This window comes from Simochromis diagramma, unplaced genomic scaffold (assembly GCF_900408965.1).
Source record: "Simochromis diagramma unplaced genomic scaffold, fSimDia1.1 OVJJ01000381.1, whole genome shotgun sequence".
Taxonomy (NCBI): Eukaryota; Metazoa; Chordata; class Actinopteri; order Cichliformes; family Cichlidae; genus Simochromis; species Simochromis diagramma.
The window spans coordinates 82,949-106,167 of record NW_024386737.1 but is presented as its reverse complement, the minus strand read 5'-3'; the positions used below and the strand labels follow the sequence as shown (position 1 = coordinate 106,167).

The following is a 23,219-nucleotide window of genomic DNA, read 5'->3' as shown; positions in this document are numbered from 1 at the left end:
ATAATACTAACAGTAACAGCAACCGCGTCGCAGTTCACACGAGCCGCCGACAGGTGTCAGTGCAGGATTAGTGACAGCCTGCGCTTCTCGAGAGTGACGTAATCCAGTGAAGCCTAAATGAAATCCAAAGGCATCTCCCTCCCCCCTTGGGCTTAAAGTTGTAAAAGCAAGAGTGTAAATTTTTTATGCTTCAGCCTATATATACCTAACAGGAAAAACAGCTGTTTCAGAACAACAGTAATAAAATTAATAAAATAATAAAAATAGACGTTAAAACCCGGAATGAGGAGGAAGAACTGTATTACAGCTTGGATTGATAGAAAGATAGAAGGGAAAAGTCACACAAGCCACTCACAGCTGCATTAAAGGGTAAACCAATCGGACCTGAGCGCGTGCTACTGGGGTGAGCATCTGGCGCGCGTCTCCGTCACTCTCCTCATCTCGAGCGCTCGCGCCCGCGGTGCTGGAGGATGCGTTGCCGCGGAACGGTCTCGCGCTCCGCCGCTCCAGCTCTCCGTCCTCCGTCACAGAAACCGACAGAATAACCGCACAAGCCGCAACCACGGGACGATGTGAGGCGCAGCGGAGGCCACTTCCATTTTATCTGACTTCGCGGCGTCGCGTGTGGGTTTGTTCCCGGTGAAAATGGCGACGGGGGCAGGCTGGCAGCCTCCGTACAACACCTCGACTAGCAGCACCAAATATCCCCCCTGCACAACCTCCAGCATGCTCTACGACGGGAGCCTAACGCTGGAATACACTCAAGACCTGCATTTGAAGATGAGCAAGAAGATAGCACAGCTGACCAAGGTGCGTGGACGTGAGTGAGTGAAGCTCCGTGGAGTGGTTCAGTCATTTAGAGCATGTAAATGAAGTGTAACTGTGTAATAATTGTGCTGGTGCTGCATGCCATTTGTAAACATTGCGCTCATTTTTCCTGTATTTTTCATTGACTTTGGTGTGTTGGCATTTTGAAGCAGGTGCTCTGCACGCCTGCAGGGTTCAGAGGTCACCATTAAATACCCAGGCTGGGTAGTTGATAATCAGTGGCTGTGATTGCTTGCAGTACTTACACACTTCCCCGTGCATGCCGGTAGTATACCTTACTCTGTGGCCAGGCTGTTTTTCCTATGGGTGTTGATAGCTAAGAGCTTTCCAAATGCCCAGAGGAATGTGTTAATGTGCATCCAGCCTCTCCCCACCACAGTTTAACTGTTTTCTGCCACCACTGGGCTGCCTCTGGTACCCAAGGACTGAGAGAAGTTATGTAATCTCGGAGGGATGCAGAGGTTTTTGCTTTCTTTGTAGTCCACCTGACACCAGGGTAGGATTCAGGGATACTATGCCCTGCAGTTGTAGGAGATTTAAAGTTGCAGCTACATTTTTAGAGCATTTAGGTTTTTGTCAGAGTGGAGCTGAGGATGTAATGTAAATAAAGCCGTTTATGCAGATCAAGGAGAGACAAAAGCAGGAGTAGATGACAGAAGATTTTACATAATACTCGCGGGGAATTAGACACTCTGTAGGGTTGGATAAGCTGTGCAGATATCCACAGTATATCGGGCAGATTGGAAATGTGGACATCCAGGATTAAAATTCAGTGTTTCAGTGGTTGATTAAAATGTATTTGGCGAGAGAGCAGCGGCAGCATTAAGGTCCACATTTTGTCAGCAATCCAACTGCGTGTTTGAACCAGGGGACTTTTTCTCTGTTTATTCTTCACCATGTTTCCCCCTCATGTTTGGTGTTTGTTTATGCGGTTTCAGGTTGTTTCCTGCTCCTCACCCCACATTAAAAAAAAACAGCCACAAGCCACAATCATTGATCCAAATGAAAATGAAAGATTCACCAGCTGAATTACGAAGAGGATTTAGGACCTGCAATCAATCCCAAACTGGCTGAGGGATGTTTTACTTCACAACTCTAACTTGCAGATTGGATCTTTAAATACTTTGCCTAGTTTTTTGGAAAACAGCAGCTTGGCAAAATTTGTCATCTGCATGCCTCTCAGGCTTTTAAAGTATTTTGTGTAATTCATGTAAAATGTTTGCAGCCAAGCCAGCGGTGGTTTAACTTTTTCAGCAACTTCCAAATGAGCCCATTTTTGAAAAAAAAAAGATTGTGTTGATGGAGTTCCTTAGATCTAATAGCTACACAAATTGGGACGCAATGCTGCATAATTAGATTGGAGTATGTGTAAAGCGGCATGTTGTGTGAGCAGGATCTGAAGCCGGAACAGTTTGTTGTATTATCAGATTTAATCAGCATAGCTGGTTAAACACTTTCAAGAAGATATGGTGAAAGAGATACTCGGCATTTTCTCCAGCGCAGCCTCTGCCATGTAGAAAAACAAGCAAACATAAAAATAATAGTAAGCCGCAGCTTCAGTGCCAGTCAGATTTGTCCTGAGGAGATCTCAGAAATCCCTCTGTGTTTAACTTGGATTTTTACACAGATTTAGAGCTTGTTTTGTTGCATCGTCCGTCCTCCCTTAAAGCAAATAGCACCTTCCTCTGCTGTGAATCCATGTGTCTTTTGTTTTTAAAAATTGAAAGCGTCATGGCAGATTTATGCGTCTCTATTTTGTTTGTGTGAGTGCGTAAGTGTGTGTTTATCTGCAGGCTACCGGTATCTGTGGCACATGTGTTACTCTTCTTTGGAAACATTTTAATTTCAGATGAGTGAGTCAGACATTCCCAGCGTTTCTATTCATGTGTTGTTCGTCCACGTAGTAAATCCGAGCTCTCAGCAGTGCTGTTGTGTGTATTTCGGTCATTCTGCCTCTGCCCACAGGACTGCCCACGTCTTTGCAATTGTGCTTCTTTGTTAAATTCACAGGTGCTGCATTGCCTTACCTTTTCATGAGGGTCATGCAGCAGCAGCGTTAGACGAGGAAAGTGGGCCATTTTCAGGCTGCAGCATATTTCTCAAAAAGATCGAACACCCGGTACCATCAGCAAAGAGATCAATGAAATGAAATTAAAATGATACCAAATTACCAAAAATTCATCATCAATCATCCACTGTATAATCCAGGATGAGGTTGTGTTACAGTAGATATGCTGCTGTGCTCTGATTCAGTGCAGTGCTCTGACATGCTTGATTTTTGCCCTAACATTACATCATCTTCACTGAAGAGACGATACAGTGACACGCAGAGCACTAAACTTACTTTCAAGAGCTTACAGCAACAGCTTTGAATAGCTGTATTAAACCAGTCTAATCCTATTGTGAACCTCAAGGTGGAACTGTTTTTATCAGCGAGAATGAGAAATGTCACTTTTACCTGACATTTAAGATGTTAAATCCAGCCTCATAATCAGAGTTGTTGATGCAGTGAACACAAAATTTGCTTTGACCCTAAAAGTCTAAAGGTGATTAAAAAAATCATCACCAAATTAGTGGAAAGTATTGATCATCTTGATGTGAGCAGCATCGCTAACAGCTCACGTTTCAGTGCAAAATCCTTTCAGCTGTGTCCTCAGTGCTTAAACATCTGGCCGTGCATATAACCTCTTATAAAAGGATTTTTCTGGGAGTACAGCGTTGATTAAATTGAAGGCTGCACTACAATGTCATATGTTACATTAGTTTTATTCTTTAACACTCCAATCCATTTTAAACATAAGAATTTATTGTAAAGACTCTGTTTGAAACACCTGCTCTACATTCATTTGCTTTCTACTGCTTGTCTGGAACCTGGTTGCAGGGGTGGAGAAGGAGATGCCAACATCTCTCTCTCACCAGCTGCCGCCTCCAGCTCTTCTGGGGGAATACTCCCAAGTCATCCAAGAAGCATAATCTCCAGCAAGTCCTGGGTCTGCCCGAGGGTTTCCTCCTGATATTTCCAAAACACCTCTCCTGTCCCCGCTTGTCTATTTCTTCCCTATCCATCCGAAACGAATGCTTCATCCCAAAATACAGACACATTTTCAGTTACACTGTAGCCTAGAGAGACCGACAAAACCCACAAATGAGGGATATCGTGATGGTTGGGCCTTAAGAGTCATAAAATGTGGTCAACAGACACACCTGATCTCTTCTGTTTGTATTAATATATGAATTACATATATGCCTTTTGAAGTGTGAAAAAACCTTTACATATTAGGAACCAAAGGTACACAGAGGCAACAGAATTGAAAGTTTGTCCAGTGGAAAAAACATTAAACCTAACTTTACGTTCTGGCAGTCCAATTTACAACAGCTATTGGATTTCAGCTGTTGCAAAGGTAATTTATGCTTCAAAATAAATTATTTGTTGTGTTTAAAATGCCATAGAGCAGCGGTCTCCAACCTTTTTTGCGCCATGGACCGGTTTATGCCCGACAATATTTTCACGGACCGGCCTTTAACGTGTCGCGGATAAATACAACAGAATAAAACTAGTACCGGTACCGAAAAAGAGAAGATTTATTCATAACAAACTTGAAAAGACCCAGGAAAACAGAGTTAATGATAAAAACGATAACAAAATAACGCTGAAAACTGATAAAACCCCTGAAAACCATACATTTCACACCTGAGCCTCAACTCTCGCGGCCCGGTACCAAACGACTCACGGACCGGTACCGGTCCGAAGCCCAGGGGTTGGGGACCGCTGCCATAGAAGAATCGGTAAATGACCGAAGGCTGGCTGATAAGACTGCTGGTTGATGTTTATGCCTGGCAGACACTAATGATTCATAACTCTGAAGCTTAGACATTAGTTTGATTGAGTGACCACTTATTAGAAATCCATAATTGCCCGTCTGGGTTTGGCTAATATGCTTTGCAATAACTCTTGCAAACGTAAGTCCGTATTGAAAGATTTATCTAGCCTGAGTTTACAAAAACTAGCTGACAGCAGTGAAAGTGTCAGAATTGAGGACTAATTAGCTAATTAGAGTTTGAATTGATCTGCACATTTGGCTGAAACTCTCAAAACTCTTATCGTCCACCAGGACACTAGCAAACCATCCAGGGTTAGGATTAGGTTTGGGTTTTGTTTTAGCCACATGCTAAATAGGTACGTGTTCAGAAACATCACGTAATTGCTTTTTAGTCTCATTAAGTCCTCTCAGAATACTCCACCCGACTGTATCCTCAGTTGAAGTCAACGACGTCCCAATCGCACTATACATCACATCTGAGGCAGTCCAAAAGTCTTTTTCCATGGCCTCACCGAACTCCTCCCACAGCTGACTGGGATCACAGTAGCGGTGATTAGGATGCTCTACAGGTCTGTCATGGAGAAGCGAGAGCTGAATATGAAGCACAGTAGGGCTGGGCGATATGGCCTAAAATCCATATCGCGGTATAATTGGAAGCATGTGCGGTAACGATATATATCGCGATATAGTCTTTTCTTCTGTATAACATATTTTCCACACTATAAGGCACACTTAAAATCCTTTAATTTTCTCAAAAATCGAGAGTGTGCCTTATGTATGAATTCTGGTTATGACCTCGAATCGATTTCTGCGTGCAGAAATCTGTTAAAAAATGTTTTAGTACAACTTTGGTAAGCCGCACTGCTTGATGGATTGTCAGAGCAACTACTGCCGTGGTGAGGAGCTTCGCGGAGTAATCTGGGTCCAAAACTCCGTCAACTTCAGGTCCCAAAGTCAAATGAACACTGAGAGTTAAAAACGGTCTAAATTCTTTCGTCTTTAATAAAATCATCAGCGTTGCTGCTTTACCAGGTGTAACAATTAAGTTTAACATCCATGCATCCATGAAAACAGAATTTATTAAATTTAATTTAACAGTTAGAAGTCGCTAGTTTCAACCTAAACATTTCATAGCATGTTCTGACTGAGAGATTTTTGAAACTAATTAAAACGTACAGCTCTGCTACCACTTCCAACATAAATGAAGACAGAAAACTAAACAGCAGTGGCGTTTGAGGGGTTACTGAAGTTGGACTAGCTGGTATATAATGTTGTGCTACGTGATTGCTAGCGACACAGCTATGTTAGCATAACATTAGCACAGTGAAGCTGGAGGATGAAAGCTAACTTTTTTTCCACTCGATAAAAGTTAACGTGACGGATTCTGGTGGTTTGGGCCAAATGCAATCGCATAGCAGGATGCTATACACGGGGCAAACTTCAGTCAGGAGAACAATTAAGATTATTCATCCACAATACAAGATTAGTTATTAATATACTGCAACAACATGGGAATCGAACAGCTGCGAGAGAATTCAACATTAATGAATCAATGTTACGGGAGTGGAGGAAGAGCAGTTTTTGGCTTTCCCCATATTTCAAAAGTGCTTCATCTCTTTGCTATATAATTATTATGCTATATAATAATATAATGGTTTTAGCCGCTGCGATGCTTTCAACCAAAACAGGCGCAGCTTGATGACATCATCAACATGCACTATCACGATAGAGCGGTATAGTCAAAATCTCTATCGTTTCTATGGTATATCATTTATATCGCCCACCCCTAAAGCATAGCTGTCCATTTTTCAGTTGGTCTTCGATTGATCTACGACCCCACCCTCCAAAGCTATTCATGTGTTGTTATTCCATGTATTAAATCCCATTTCAGGCACTATCTAAAGCTTCGGTCATAATCTAATCTAAGAATTAGATTATGGATACAAGCGGCTGGAATGAGCTTTCTCAGCTCCACTCTCTCTGAGGATGGCTGGCTTCTCCCTTAGTGAGAGGATGAAGAGTACAGTCATTTGAGGGAGACTCAGAGTAGTGCCGCTGCTCTTCCACATTCAGAGGAGCTAGTTTGGGTGGTTTGGGCATCCGCCTCCTGGGTGAGGTATTCCAAGCAAGAGGAGGCACCGTGGTCGACCCAGGACACACTGGAGAGATTACAGTCCTTGGCTGGCCCAGGAAGCCTTGATGTTCCCCCAGATAAGCTGGAGGAGGAGGCTAAAGAGGGAGGGATCTCTGCTTAGCCTGCTGCCCCCTGCAACCCCGCCCTGGATAAGAAAGAGAAAATGGATGGATGGATGGAATGCATTCAAAATGTAAAAGATACCTGGATCAGTCCACAGACAGCAGGATCAGTCGAGGCTTACTTTTAGGTTGTAACATGCTGTTATGGCTGTCACAGAAACATTTTTCTGTCAAAGACACAGTGTGCCTTTGTTCTTGCTTTCTGTTTCTGAGGTTGTGATGTAGCCTAGTGATGCTCAGGGAGGAAAAGTGTGCGTGAGCTGAGTGTCCTTGGAGCGCCTGAGCTTCGAAATGAAAACAGAAGGAACAGATGCGAAGTGTCTTTAAACCAGGAAAAAGTAAATGCGCTGTGCTCGTCGGCTAATTGGTAACAGAGCCTGTGTTGCCACTTCATGGCGCGTCTGGTGAAGGAAAACATTGGACTAAAAGCTCAAATGTCGAGGTATCCCATTAAGACTACAGCGCATCTGAGAGCCAGGCTTTCATTAATCCTTTAATTAGTGCATATGATGGTAATCCTCTGAAAATGACAAGAGCAGAGCAACAGAGTTTTGTCAGAGCCAAATGCTGCAGTTGTTCCTCTCCAGGCTTTAGTGACCTTTCTCCCGCGGTTTGATCAATAGTGATCGACTTCAGCCTCAGAGAGATCCCTCCTGGGTGCCCCCCCTGTCATTTTTAGCATCATCCCTTATCCATCCTGCACACAGAAGCTCTACATTTGAGGCCTCGATGATAGAGGACTCCGACTGTAAATCCTGTGCATTACTGTTCGGAGGAGAATTTGCTGTTAAACAGTCTGTAATGATAGATGCGGTTCAGTTTGATTGATTTAACGCGTGCTGCGTGGAATTCAGCTGATCGACTTTAATGATACTCTTCTATGATGCTTTAATAGGTGTAAATTTTATACCACTCCGAGAGGAGTAAAAGGACGCAGCAGGAAACTTTTTTAATCTATTCACACCTAACTCAAAATTATTTTAAGATAATACTCTGAAATTTTGGCTTGCAGAGGGCAAAAAGTGGTGTTAACAAGCTTCTGTAGTTCCCTTTTCCTGTCCAGCTAGTCGATCAGCTTGAGCCTGGATGATTGAAAGGGAGACTTTGGTCAACAACGTCTAGAAGAAGTAAAGATCATAGAAGGCTTCTGTAGGTGAACCCCCTTGAAGATTAATTAATGGTTTGCTTCCAAGGCTTTCTCACTCAGTCTACTTTTGGAAGCACACTACCAAGGTGTTGCTCTCCATCACACTCCCAGGTTCCCTCGGGTTCACAGACAACCTGCGGTGGAGGCTGCAGAGCCATTAACAGGGGTTAGGTGTTGCCCTTGAAAGATGAGCTTTTTCACTGTGTTATGAATAATTATGTTAAAATATCAAGGCTAAAGTAGAACTGGCATGGTAGGTCATGTTCTTCTCTGCATCTCATGTGCTTTTTGCAGTTTAGTCCACCTGTTGGGTTAATGGGAGATAAATACACTAGTGTATCTATCTAGCTGTTCTTGAAGCACACTGTAGTTTTTTATTCCTAATGCCAGTAGAGTGAGATGAGCAACAGTAAAAGTGGTACAAAAAGGTGTTTCATGATGTTTTTGTGTTTTTTTTTTTTCCAGCACTGAATAACTGTGTGTAGCTGCAGGCTGTTGTATTGCCTTTAGGCTTGTTTTGATTGGAGCTTCGGGACAGAAAATGTTCCTGTGAGACCTCCAGCAGAGAAGAAAGGAAGAAACTATTGGCTGTCGTTCTCTTCCTTTTGTTGTCAAACTTGTCATATTCAGCAGTGGACGTGTGCATGCTCTGCTTCACTTTCATGCATTTCTCTTTGGGAACCTGTTAGGTAAAAATAACACGGAACAAGTGCCGGTGCATGAACTCCACAACCCCCTCCTAATGGCTACATTAAACATATACAGATGAATAGATAGTTGTTATGTATTCAGCTGTGTGTGTTGCTTAAAATCACACAGTTGTGCTACATTTATCATGGCTGGAAGTTCCTCATTTTCTGCTGCTGCAAACATTAATCAGCTTGTTATGGCGTGTCAGGTTGCATCTGTGTGGTAGACAGATGCCAGTGAAGTCTGTTTATTCTGTAGTGCTCTGAGAGTGACACATATCACACCGTGTTTGCTTTTTTCACCCTAAAATCTGAGCCAAGCAAGTTTTACAGTCTGCTTCTATGCAACCACGCACAACATGTTTATCACCTTTGTAAATCTGAACTGCTGCAGATTTGTTTAATGTGGAAAAATTCAGAACAGCTACAGTAAAAATCTTAGGTCTTTTTAAAGAGTAAGAGCAGGCAGTCAAATAGTTTCACGTCATATCAACTATTGGAGCCTTACTGATATATCGGCAGCATTAATATATCAGTATCAACACATATATCGTAAAAAAGCAAATAATAGAAGGAAGAACCACCATGTAATCATGTTATGTGTTGATGTTGATGATGTAGTTTGTCCACCAGAGGACACTTAGATTACACTTAAAATTACACGAGTAATCCACGACTTGTTGTAACACAACAGTTACATTATTTTTAACCCGCATTGTCGTATTATATTAGCAAGGATTTGTCAGATTTTTTAAATTGCCAAATATTGGCTTTGGTCTTGAAAATCCTGTATTGGTCCCGCTCCATGATCGATATCAGATTTAGAGACTGCTATAGAATAAAAGGCAAAAGTTTAGGTTGGACAGTTTTACATATTTTTTAATCCACTCTCACATCTAGAAACGCTTGTGGAAATTGAAGCCTTCTGTTAATTCTGGCTGGATGTCTCAAAGATGTTGCACTGAATACATCCTATAATCGCAGAAAATGCTACAAAGCTCATCACAGACTGTCTTCTTATTGGTAATGTTCTCTGGCCAACCTCAAAACCAAAATAATTTTTTATCAGTGTTTCCCAGTGTACTGTGTGACCAATAAATTAATGGCCGATATGTGCAGCTGCCTCTTCAGTAAGATTCTTGTCTTGTAGATGAGCTCTAACTCCACTTTCATGGACAGCAGGTAAGTGCAGTAGTCGTTGCTCTCTTCTGCAGCCTCACTGAGCTCAACATAGCAGCTTGTTAACAACCTCTCCACCTCAAATCAAATCAAATCAAATCACTTTTATTGTCACATCACATGTGCAGGTACACTGGTACAGTACATGCGAGTGAAATTCTTGTGTGCGAGCTTCACAAGCAACAGAGTTGTGCAAAAATAAAAATAAAGGAAAAGTAAAAGTAAAATTAAACACAGAAAACAGCTGTTGCTTGGGGGAGCTTGCGACGAGGCTGCCATACTCGGCGCCATCTTATCCTTAACCATCCATCTAGCCACCTGTCACAGGCTCTTTTTACGCCTAATTTATACTAAGGTGTAGTCTCCACACGGCATATGTTATGGTACAGGGTTTCAGAAAGGTATGCGGTCTAAGTTTAAGTATTTAAGTATAAATCCCCTGTTAGAGTAGCCTTCCAGATCACAGAGTGTCTTAAGAGCTGAGCAAGAACTGTCATCACCACAGTAGTTCGAGAAGAGTCTACAACAGAAGAAGAGCCTCTCTAGAGGGGCAGCTGAATGATATCGAGGGCTGCAACAACAGCGACCTGGTACATCTGCTGATAGGAAAATAGAAGATGGGCTGGGGCTAGTTGGTTAGAAGTATCCATCCATCATCCATCCATCCATCCATCTTCCATCCATCTTCTTCTGCTTATCCTAATTCCATTTGTCAGCTGAGCAGTATCTTCCAAGCCTCCTTGAGTGGCCAATTATACTTTTCCCACAGTTAATACACCTGGGCAGCGCTCCCAAATAAAGTCTATGAGTAGGAAACACTGTCATCTATTTCATGGTGACACCAAACATTGAAAAGCTGCAGATCATTAAATCTGAAAAGCCGTAATCAGAGCGTGTTTGACAGCTTTGCTAAATGATTTATGTAGCTGAAAAGCTTTGTTGACTTTTCTTTTTCATCAGTAAATTCATCACTCATTAACAGTCCAAGTCAATAACACTATCTAATTACCAAGTAAGGTTTTAACAGTGGTTAATCACAGCAGAATTTCCTTTCCAGCTGGGTTACTTTGACACAATTGCTCCGTGAGAAATTATTTATGGAACTCAAGTCTCACTTTTATACCATAGATACAAATAGAGATGTTAGGTATCTTCATCCTTGCGAGATGGCGAGACAAAGAAGAAAGTGTAAGAGAGAGAAGGGAGAGAAGAGAGGAGGAGAGATAAAGAACAAAAAAGGGAGATGAAAGGATGGGAGCAAAGAGAGAGGAGGGAAAGAAGGAGATGAAAGCAGCAGGCACAGCAGCGTCATTAAAATAATCATGTATAATTGAAGGAACAGTTCCACGGCAGACTTACTGCTGGGAATCAAGGCTCACTCTCAAAGAGAGCGGAGGGTTGAAATCCACCTTCCTCTCACTGATTTTGCTGCCAGCTTAAAAACATAAAATAACCAATGACAAAATTTCAGCTTAGCACCAATAAAAACATTCAGGCGGGATTGTTGTAAAGTGGAAAAACACAAATGAGCAGATGGTATGTCACTCTTTTAGATTACAGTTGTAAAGGATACCAGGCAGTGGTTAAAGGGAAGAGAAATCAATTCTTTTAATTTCATTTTATTTCAGATTAATTCAGATTTAAGGCTTTTTGTTTGATTTTGCAATTCCTCGGCTGGAAGTGTGGGTCCACTCCTTCGCACTATGGCGAGTCAACCATTTTGTAGTGCAGCTCAAAGTCTCAGCTGCAAATTGCATTTATATGGGCTCAAATTGTGGTCATAAATATTTTGTACCTGTAAATCAGTTTTGTGTGTGTAAAAAAGATTTGTGTGTGGACTTAGCCAGAAAATACATGTGAAACTCTGCACTCAACTTTCAAGCTTCAAGTACGAATTTTGACCCTATTTTTCTTCCTTTCATCTGATGTCATGTCATGTCATGTCATGTCAATCACAAATTTAACTATCCAATCAGAGAACAGATGGGTTTGGCTATTGGTGGGGTGCTTTATGGAGCTTCAGGTCCTTGAAGGGAATAAATGTCCTTTTACATGCCAGCCCAGCGTTTTCCTTCATCACCAGGAAGGAAAACAGTCTGTGGTGTCTCAGTTTGGTGATTTTTGTGTCACAGGTTTATGTGCTTAATACAGGGACCTCCAGAGCCTTTTCAACAGCGCTGCGGACCTCGAGGGGGGGGGCAGTGTTGTGGAAATGACAATCTCCACCAGTACAATCAGACCACTACATTTGGCAACAAGTGTGCTTGTAGCTTAAAACGCTCACCGGTACTGAAAATACAACGAGATGAAAAACGTACAATTATCCTATTTTACCTCAGACACGCAGCTAGATGTTGCTCCGGGTCAGTTGGCTCACTGAAATGATTTCTCTGCCTCCCACGTGGTCCCATGTCAACTTATTTTTTCTTCACGGTGCATTTTTGAGGATGCAACACATTCAGTGTACATACTTTAGACGGCAAGTTTGAAAAATCAAAATAATGCTGCTTTTAAAGGCACTAGGAGATCAAGTGTAATATAGAATATTAAACAGCTGTTATATTGAGTTGGTGTGATACAGTATGTATCACTAGCAGTGGTTTTAGTATTTCTTGCTGAGTACAGGGAAGTTTAATAAAGTTGCAAATACCCTGCAGTGATGATTACTCAATTGTTGATCCCAGTGGTCTTTAAAACGTCAGCAGTGTTGCCCATAAAGGATAAATATCCCCCACCACTATACCTTTATGCCCACTTCTTGCTGTAGATTTGTATGTAACCTTTTCCTCTCACCTGTAAATGGAGCAAAAGGTGGACCCGTTCGTCTCGATGCCAGCGGGGCTGTAATTCAGCTGACCGTGACTGAATATTAGCTGCTCTCCCTGCAGGCTTCAATTTGCTGAAGCTTAAGCTTTTTTCTTTTTTTTTTTTTCAAAGCCCTTGCATATCATTTACCTCCAGCACTTGTAAAACCTACTTATATTCCTGGTAGAGAGAGAGCGAGCATGACTGACGAGATGTTATTCACTTAGGCTTGTGCAATGTGCAGCAACCAGTAGAGGGCTTTGCTGTGACCACAGGAACGTCTGTGCTTACTGTGAAATGTTCACTTATCTCCTTTGCACCAAATTTATTATCGAACACCCGACCCCTCGCCCCCCCACCTCCCTTTGTGGGACTTTTGTTGTGTTTTGTGTGTAGCGTAGTCCTGGCTCAGTGTGTGACTGTCTTTAATCAGAACACGAAACATAATTCTCTCCTTTCCTGATGCTGTTGGTATTGATTTTGTTGCACTCTCGATGCAGAGCTGAGCTTAGTCTTCACTTTCTATTGATCTGATATTGAAACAGTTAATAAGAGCTTTCTTTCCTGTCTTCTGGCTCAAGAGTTGGGAGTTCGCCTTGTAATCGGAAGGTTGCCGGTTCGAGCCCCGGCTCGGACAGTGTCGGTCGTTGTGTCCTTGGGCAAGACACTTCACCAGTTGCCTACTGGTGGTGGTCAGAGGGCCCGGTGGCGCCAGTGTCCGGTAGCCTCGCCTCTGTCAGTGTGCCCCAGGGTGGCTGTGGCTACAATGTAACTTGCCATCACCTGTGTGTGAATGGGTGGATGACTGGATGTGTAAAGTGCTTTGGGGTCCTTAGGGACTAGTAAAGCGCTATACAAATACAGGCCATTTACCATTTTCTTTCTGTGATCTAATTCTGCTCATTTCTCCAGGTAATTTATGCTCTCAACACCAAGAACGATGAGCACGAAGAAGAAATCGAGTCCCTGAAAGAAGCTCACGAGGACGAGGTACAGACACCGAACACCCTGTTATTATGTGGTGGAAAATACTCTGTGATTGATAAACAGCCGTGTGGTTTGTCACTTTTGTGGTGTGAAACTGCTGTGGGAATGAAAGTGTGTTTAAATGGTGTTATTTCATTTACATTATAAAAGTGTGGTGAAGCAGAATTCTCCTTAGTGAGGTTTCCCCGTCATCTGTTTGGTATTTTATTCACTGTGGAGAGGAGAGGAGCAAATTCAGTGGCAAACTGCAGTTTTGTTATCAAGGCTAACCATGGTTTTGCTGTCTGCCGCCCTCCTGCAGCGAGCAGGTCAGCACTGCAGAAAGGGTTTAATTTGACTGAGGGGTGATTAGGAAAGTTAAACTAAAGATGAACTTAAATCTTAAGAGCATCTGTTACCCACAGCTGTTTCCAGATGCAAAGTTCTGACTTCTCAGCTGATTAATTCGCTTAACAGCTAAATCACCATGGCAGGTACAGATGTTTCCAGTGGTTTGTGGTATAGCTTCCTAAGGGCTGATGATCCTCACTGTTAAACACTTGACTCCAAAAATCTCCCAGAGGTATTAATCTGGGTCAAATCTGTGAAGAAGTCATATTTTACACTCCCTGTTCCCTGATGTCTATAGAAACATCCACATTTATTGGGTTTCTTCGTAATGTGTTCAGCCGTAATGTGCCACAGGTATTGTGAAATTACGTGATTAATCACATCACCGGTACTTTTTTTTCCCAACCTCACATACAAGAACATAACAGAAGCACAGCACAGCAGAGTTCCCCCAGATTGTCCACTTAATTCAAAGGGTTCAGCTGATTCAGTGTAAGCGGTGTGGATGTTTACCACCAGCTGCCTTATGTTCTAAATGTTACGATTTTCTGAACTGGTTTCAAAGACACAGAACAAGTCTGGCACCAAATCAAAACCCATTATATTCAGTGGTGGGCAGAGTTTATTTGAGGACGTGAACTTGGCCTTTACAAAAGTGGTTTAAACCTACTTAATTTCACTGGTATTTCTTTTAGAGGGAAGCTCTTGTGCACTGTAGTCAGCAAGATTGTTAATTAAATGAGTGTTTCTTTCAAGTGTTAAATTTTTAAAGTGAGAGTTTTCTCCCCCTGCCAACATTTCTTGGAGTCCACGGTGTTGTGCTGGCACCTTTTTCTTATTTATTTTCACATAATTCTCCTCAGGTCTTATTTCCTGCTACTCTGTTTGTAAATTTATGATATTTTTCCACTTTGGAAAAGAACAAAACAGTTTTAATCCTGCTCATAATCATCTTAATCGTAATTGCCTAAACCTGAGCTGAACTTTGTTTTAAATTCTGTTTTAAATTTAAGTTCTGTTCTGTTTTAAAGCACTGGCTGCTTTCTTTCCTCTTGCTCAGGTCCAACACATTGTGACAGAAACCAGAGACAAGATCATGCAGTACAAGACTAAAATGGCGGACGAGGTGGATCTGAGGCGGCGGCTTGCCAGTCTGGAGGAATCTGTAGAGCTCCACGAACACATGAAGAGACAGGTCATTCAGCGCTGCCGGGCACCACGTGGCTTCATTTAGTTTGGCTGTATCGAGCCAGGCTTTGCTTAGTTTGTGTATTGCTTCACATATTCCTACGTTGTCATCTTTAAGTATGTTTTAATGTTGTAGCTTTTTAATATGGATTATTTAGGTGTAAAAAACTGGATAGTATCAACTTAACATATAATACAGGAGTGGGTGTGTTATATTGCAGTTGTATGTTTCCATATTTGTCTTTATGTAACACTGTTGTGCTTGTTGTCTTCAGGCTCTAGCAGAGTTCGAGATGTACAGACAGAGGATGGAGGACTCGCAGCTGTGCACAGAGGCCCAGCACACGCAGAGGGTGGTTTCTATGAGCAGAGAGGTAAGGTTGGGCTCATAACAAAAGTAATACCTGATTGTTAACTTTCATGCATGAACCCAATTATGAAAAGTGTTGGGATGCTGTGTAAAATGTAAATGTAATCACACATACACATGCAGAACATGCAAAACTTATCAGAGGTTTAAAGTGAGAAGATGCTGACTGTATGTGATTCTTGTTGTCATTTTTTTTTGCTTCATGATACTCCAAATGTTTCACTTGGTGAAACGTCTGGACATGCAAGGTCTTACCTGAAAAAGATGGGAGCATATGTTGCTCTAAATCTGTATATAACTTTCAGCATTGCTGGTGCCCTTCCAGATGTGCAAACTGCCAGTCCCCGAGGCACTTATCCACTTACACCTTAAGACATAAGAGAGTTTTGGCCTGAGTGCAAATAGTTCATTTCTCCTTGAGGATAAAGAATCCACTTTTTCAGATGTGAATTCTTCTGACCACAGAACAGTTTTTCAACTCGCCTCAGTCCACTTTAGACCGTTTGCTCAGAGGATCAGCGCCCAGGGGACGATAGCGCTCCAGGATCATGTTAACATATGGCTTCTTCTTTGCATATAGAGCTTTAACCGGGTGGCGCAGTGAACAGTGGGAGTGTTCCTGAGTCCATGCAGTGATTTCCATGACAGAATCACGTCTGCTTTTAATGCATGCTGCCCGAGGGCCTGATGATCACGGGCATCCAGTATTGATTTTTGGACATTGGAGATTTCTCCAGATTCTTGGAATCTTGTGATGATGTCATGTACTGGATATAAAAATCCTTTGCAGTTTCAGTTCTGTTTTCTATTTTGAATAAAAGATGAGTTTATTTTATATTTGCAAATCTTTTCCTTGTGTGTTTAATTACATATCACACAGCATCCCAATGTTTTTGTATTTGGGCTGTAATTGTAAAAATGTAAAGTGTGTTATGCTCTAAATGCACAACAGGAATGGTTTATTTGTGCTGAATGCAGGTTAATCAATCAAACAAGACTGATACAAGCATTAGTGAGTAATACTACTTCACACCACAGACTTTATACCTTAATAGGTTATAACTGGCACATATGATAAAATTGATCAAATATGTTATATTATTGTTTAATTTATAAACTGAAAGACAACTTAAATTGACATCAATTAGATGTTGATGCAGGTAAAGGACGCTGTCATCAGGCTGTAACGACGGCATCAAAATAATTTAAAAATCTATAATAATGAAGCCCACCGAATTAATTCTGAAGGTCTGTGCTTCAGTCACGTCTTGATTGAAAATTGATTTTTTTTTTTATCATTGTCCAAATACTTATGGCCCTAATTTAATATGCACTGTGTAATGCTACAGCCAAATTTGGGTAACAGCCGGTGGAGACTGTGGTGTGACCTGAAAAAGATGTATTGGAAAAAATAATTATAACTTTTAAAACTGGGAGCCCGTTTGTGACCACTTGCAGTTAGCTGCCATCTTTAAAGCAACTTCAGTGCATCAAGACAGTGATAAAAGTCTGCAGTCAGTTTGCAATTAAATGGAGTCAAGTTGGCAATTATGTGTAATCTGTTTGTGATTGACTGAGACAAATCTGTTGGCATCTGTTTTAAATATTTTGCTGTCCAAACACACAGAAGTTCACATTAACTCCTTACATCCACAGTTCAGCCAGAATCTCACAGATCTGAAGCAGAAATTTCTCCACATATAGTGACATCGTAGCTGAGGGACATGGCACCCAGCTGAGTTTAGTCCCCGACTGCAGGGAGACGAGTTGCAGACAGGTTGCAGTCATCAGCATAGAAAGACATGTTGGCTGTCCGTATTTTTAAATTAGACAGCAATTATTTGCAAACCTTCATCATCTGAGAGTGATTGCAGTCAGTCTGAGTCAGACCGTGATTGTTTGGAGACAGGTTGCCTCCCACCAGGTAATCTGTGCAGACAGCGTGGAACACCCACAACCTCTGTGTCATTTAGCGCTACCAGTTTCACTATTTTAATTTAACATGTGGTACTAGCAGTCAGAAATGATGAGTTGGAGGGGATAATTATGAACTCCTCTCTTAGATCAGAAAAATCAGATGCATGTCACGCATACTAGGAGACTGGATCTGCCTGTCGGTGTCTCTCTAGTGGTACAGTGTAGAAATAAAAAAAATAGAAAGTGTTCGATTGAACAAAGAAAATACTGACAGTGTACATTACATACATAAGGCTATCTTTTACTGACAAAATATTATGTCTTACATACAGACAGATACACACACACACAGTTATGCTTGTAGAGTAGCAGCAACATGTTTTTAGTAATGCAGCATATGACACTAAAACAAGGGTGACACACCAGTCACATGGGCAGGAGCATCTGCCAGTGACACACGAGTGGTAAGCTGTTTACGAGCTGCACACAGCAGGGGGGATGTCATAATCGTTACTGGCATATGCTGATAATGAATACGAATTTAACTTTTAGTGCCACAAACGCGCTCTTCACTGCTGCACTCTTCTTTTGTACGCACCTCGCTCCCAAAATTAAAATTACACTCAGAATGAAGTGCTACTTGGCACGTTTGATTAGGAGAAGGCGGTAGATTGCTTATTTATACAGTAAGTGTTCACTTCATTATAAGGAAGTATGATTTCTACTTGTTATAGTCTGCTGTTACTTCAGTATTGCACAGATTATGTTATGCTACAATAAGATAGATAGAAGATAGAATAATCCTTTAATTGTCCCACAAGGGGAAATTTGGTTGTAACAGCAGCCAGAAAGACACATATACAACAAACAGTACACAGAACAGAAACATACACAATTCTTCTTACATATTTACATTAAGGACAGTGGTTACTATAAACAGAGTACTGTACAGTTATTAAATTAAATAAAATAGATATTAATCTAATATTGTTACATGTATCATGTCATCTGTCATGTCATACGATCATGTGACACAGTTTCATATGCACTTGTCTGATGAATGTGGGCACAAAGGAACATCTCAGCCCTACTTAGATGTAAAGAGCTGGTGGGTAAATAAACTCAGCTCTTTATCTCTTACATTTGGATTGTTGTGTGTTATCTTTGGACTTTAAATGCTTTCACAGTGTCTGCTTCCAGCTTGAACAAAAAGATCTTTACCAGCACTAACAGTTCGCATTACATGACATATGACATCACATCACACGCTACATGTTTCTACATTTTCTTTTGAACTGTTTCAGATCTTGCGCTGCAAAGAACACTTTGCTGTGCTTAGAGGTGTACATAGAGAAGATTCAAGCTTTTATTTTGGTAATAACAAGCAAGTGCTGAAAGGCTTAAGATGCTAGAACTGAATGTTTTGTGCCTCCCTCATTGTTACGGGAGGATTTTGAGGCGATGCTGCGATCAGTTAGCGTGACACCATTAGCGACTGGGCTAGCAGTAACACAAAAACAGAATAGAACATATTCCGTGGTTTCAATAGGTGGAGGAGATGCGTCGGGATTTTGAGGAGAAGCTGCGCTCGTTCAGCCAGGCTCAGGCACAGTTTGAGGCTGAGAAGCGGCGAGCGCTGGAGGAGCTGAGGACCACCCACCGCCAGGAGGTGGAGGAGCTCCTCAACAACCAGCGGAACCAAAGCGCCTCCTCCACAGAAGACCAGGAGAAGCTGGCTGAGCTTCATAGACAAGAGGTGGGCGGAGCTCGATTGAGCGAGGGAGATAGATGAGGTTTGGATCGGAGTGATGCATGTTGGGATTTTTGTAGAAAGTTGATAAAGCAAGTTTCTTTCGAGGGTAACTGCTGTTTTTTAAGGCTTATCAATGAAATGAAAGGATGTAGTGTTGTAGTGCAGTTAGCTTATGAGCACAATATAAACCTGGAGTGATAATAATTTGGCTATAGAGATTTGTTGCATGTCATTCTCTTATTTTTCTCCCATTTTTCTTTTCTCTCAACAATAAAAAGACTTAAAACTAACTTAAGACTAAACATAATGTGGTTTAGGGGCTTGATCTATTCAAGACTTGTTGTTTTTAAAAAAGGATTTTGGAATGCGTCTTGACAAGCTCTCTGTTTATCCATCTCTTGGCGTAGGTGGAGGCATTGATGGAGAGGGTGGAGGAGCTAACAAAGGATAAGGTCCGCCTGGTGGAGGAGTATGAGGCCAAGCTGGCCAAGGCTCAGGAGTATTATGAGAGAGAGCTGGAGGCCATGAGGAGAACACACCAGCTCACCACTGAGAACCTGCTGGCCTGGAAGAGGACGGAGGTAAAAGCTTATTCCTCTCCTTTTTATGACAGAGAAGAAGAAAAGCAGAAACCACATTTTAAGTACTAAACTCAGGCATTTAATTTGTTTTCATTTGTTAGGAGTACTGTACCACTTTATTAAACAGAGTCCGAAACATGGTGTTCTGTATCAGGCCTGTAGCTGTTTATGTTCCTGAGAGAGACACAGTGCTCTCTTTATTAACAGGTGTTGTGTGTCTTAAGACAATTATTCTGTTGCAGTACAGCTACAGGCAATAAAATGTGTTGAAACAAACAGGCTTGTATAAAATTCTTGAAAAAAGTCAAGAAATTGGTCTAGAATAAAGCTGTCAAATAGTGCCGAGGGCTTTATTTCTCTCAACTTTAGTAGGTAGAAGCCCTTTATTGAAACAGTTTTATATTAGATGTGAGACCTTTTCTAATTCCCTCTGTTTGTTAAGTATAATATGTTGCATTAGTACAGTTTCCGCTGCAGGAACAGCTTCATTTTTGGGTCTGTTAATACAAAATCAGCACCTCCTGAATGCATTTCTCGTCATTGCTTAATATGATTTTAATTGTAAATACGATATGTAAGAACAGGCTGATGGTGTTAAAGTTAATAAATCAAACGTAAGAGCAGCTGTTGAAAACAGCAGGGTGATATTGTTGTCTTGTAAATGTACTTTTGTGATTTGTGATTTTGTGACGCCATGATGGTGTTTTTGTTTAGATTTTTTTCTTGCTCATTATTTGGGACATATTCGCTGCTATTCTTCTCTAGCTGTCTAGAGCAGTCTCTCCCAACTTTTGGAGCCAGCGCGTATATATTATTATATTTCACATTAGAAAAATCACACGGCACACCACCAAACTAAAATGTCGTTTTCCCCGCGCACCGGGTATAGCAATCGGCTCGGTTTGTCCTCAGTGTACCTTTTTTTCTTTCTTGTGACCACTACTCACGCTACGGCCTTCATCTGGGTTGAAATGTCTCCGGGACCCAGGTCAGATTGACTACTTTTTCTTGTCAAATATTTATCTATTTCTAATACACTCTGCGTTGTCTCATCTTCTTCTGTTTTACTGGACGTTGGCAACCCATTTAATTGGAGCAAAACGTTGTACTGCACTCTAGTGGAAGAGAATGTAATTGTTCTGCCTGTTTCCCATGCCGGTACCGGTCCGTGGCCCAGGGGTTGGGGACCGCTCGCTTAGAGTACTAATCAGGTGAAACAAGATAATTTTCCACAGCACACCTGATCATTTCTCACTATGACACCTCGGCACAGTTGTTGGGAAACACTGACCTAGAGAAAATGACCTCTGAATAACTTTTGTTAATTTAGGGAAGCACAGTATGCCTTTGTGAACACACACAAACTCACCATTAAAGGATTACCTAACATTAAGAATCTAAAAGCAGCATTAGTTGGTTGGTTTACTCACTTCAAACACAATGCTGATAGTTTACATACATTTTTCATGGGAATGTGTTTTTGAATGTGTTATTGTTAGCAAACAGTTCCCCGTTTTTGCCTTTAGTAGATCTACGTTCATTAGAAGTTATGTTTCTGTTTGATTACCAAACACATTTAAGCTTACATGACTCCAGTGTGTTGATGTGAGTATGTCTTTGCGAGCTTACTCGCCAACTTTGTGTTTGCTGTTGGGCAGGTGGGTTGGGTTTATTCATGGTTTATTGCTCCCTGCTGCTGCTTGAAACGAGGTTAATTAAAGCCCTGAAAGCCAAAACTGTATTTGAAAAGAAGCCTGAGGTAATTAGTCACACCTTTTACGTTACATACAGGCGTTTGATCTACTGTTTATATTAAAATATGGATTAATTAGTCCAGCTTTTATTTGCGTCTTTGTCAGTGGTGGACTTGCGTGTTATTGATACATGAGTAGCAGTTTTTGAGACACCGCCTTAAAGAAAGCCTCATTTATCTCAATGCACCTCTCAAGGTTGCTTGTGTCGTCTCCTTTTAACTCACACAGGCAGGTGTTGCTGGCTATAAGCGTTGTGTTCTTGTGTCAGAGTGACTAATTTAATTCTGTGTCCTCGTGAAGGTCGAGCTTCGTAAGGAGTTCCAGGCGCAGGAAGTGGCATTGCAGCGTTCACTGTCCAAGCTGAGGAGTGAGCTTCAGAAAGCTCAGGAGGAGGCCAGAGAGAACCGCGACAAGACCAACAGACTGCAGACGTCACTGGCCAACGCAGAGGGAACCATCAAGGTGTGTGGGGTACGAGTGGCTGAACACCATGTTTTATTGTCAAATCAAATGAATAAGACAAAACAATGACAACCCTCTGGTCCAGATTCCCTTGATGTTTTTGTAATGACAGAAAAATAATGTAGCAGTATGTACTAATGCCGCTACTGCTGGTTTTATCCTTCATCTATTTGCAGGATTTCCCAAAATAGTACAAATAATATAAAGAGTTTTTCTTTGCTTCAGTTTTAAGTACAAAGTGGGATAAATTGAATGGAAAATGTTTTCTGGAAACAGAAAACCTCGGGGTGGAGAGTGTTTTTAAGAATCTTAAGGTGGTGGGAAATGTAGTGTGCACTGATGGTCCTGCAGGCAGATCTGTTTGGAAGTAGCTGGAGAGTCTGAGCTGAGGTTTTAAAATGCCAAACGTTGTATTGTTGTAACATAGCTGAGTGTGCGTGTGTGTGTTTCTGTGCGTGCTGCAGAACCTTCACAAGCAGCTGGAAGAGGCAATCCAGGACGGAGAGATCTGGGTGATGCAGCTAAAGGACACCGAGTATGAACTAGAGAGCAGCAGGGAACGAGTTCAGCAGCAGGCTACTGAAATCCTGCACAAAGCCAGTAAGATTTGACTGCTGGCGTTCACCACTGTGCAGTGCAGTGCTGTGTGCAGATGTTTCACACATCCATTAAAGAGGAAGTCTGCTATTTGTCATCCTTATTCTCACGGTTGTGTTTCATGTTCCCCAATTTGCAAAAGAAATCCTCACAGACTGCTGCAAACGAAAGCGATGTTTCACAACGTGTTTTATAATTGATCGTCGCTTGCAAATTTCAGCTAAATTTGCGAGTCCAGCAGAGCTCCTCATGCGTAATTAACCGATGTTGTAAATCTCAGCTTGTATGTTTAAAATTTGATGAGGTATTTCCATTTATTCTAATTGGTCCATTCGTGGCTACGTGTGGCTTTTAGCCTTTTCGTAGACCTCTGTAACCTGTGCAATAAAGTTTGCTAATGACATGATTTAAATTCAGCAGTCAAAACGTGTCTGCGTAGAAACAAATGCATTATAATTTGTTGTAATTTTATCAAAACCGTTGGAGTAAAACAACATTCAAAATCCTCAGACACACTGAAAAACTGCTGTTAACTGGACTCAAATTCATGTAAAG

At 41.6% G+C, this 23,219-nt stretch overlaps 1 protein-coding gene across 3 annotated transcripts in view; it reads left to right on the top strand.

The window, feature by feature from the left end:
• The first annotated feature begins 438 nt into the window (after positions 1–438).
• LOC120716416 (protein FAM184A-like) overlaps positions 439–23,219 on the top strand; it is a 71,663-nt gene continuing 48,882 nt past the window's right edge. Inside the window, exons 1-8 of one of the 3 annotated variants that reach the window (XM_040003989.1) lie at positions 439–810; positions 13,638–13,715; positions 15,103–15,237; positions 15,506–15,604; positions 19,067–19,273; positions 19,678–19,851; positions 21,906–22,076; positions 22,532–22,667. In XM_040003989.1, coding sequence (XP_039859923.1) covers positions 646–810; positions 13,638–13,715; positions 15,103–15,237; positions 15,506–15,604; positions 19,067–19,273; positions 19,678–19,851; positions 21,906–22,076; positions 22,532–22,667 — 1,165 coding nt within the window. In that variant the 5' untranslated portion in view covers positions 439–645. The remainder of the gene's footprint in view (positions 811–13,637; positions 13,716–15,102; positions 15,238–15,505; positions 15,605–19,066; positions 19,274–19,677; positions 19,852–21,905; positions 22,077–22,531; positions 22,668–23,219) is intronic. The other 2 variants (XM_040004024.1, XM_040004094.1) reach the window with 2 other exon arrangements.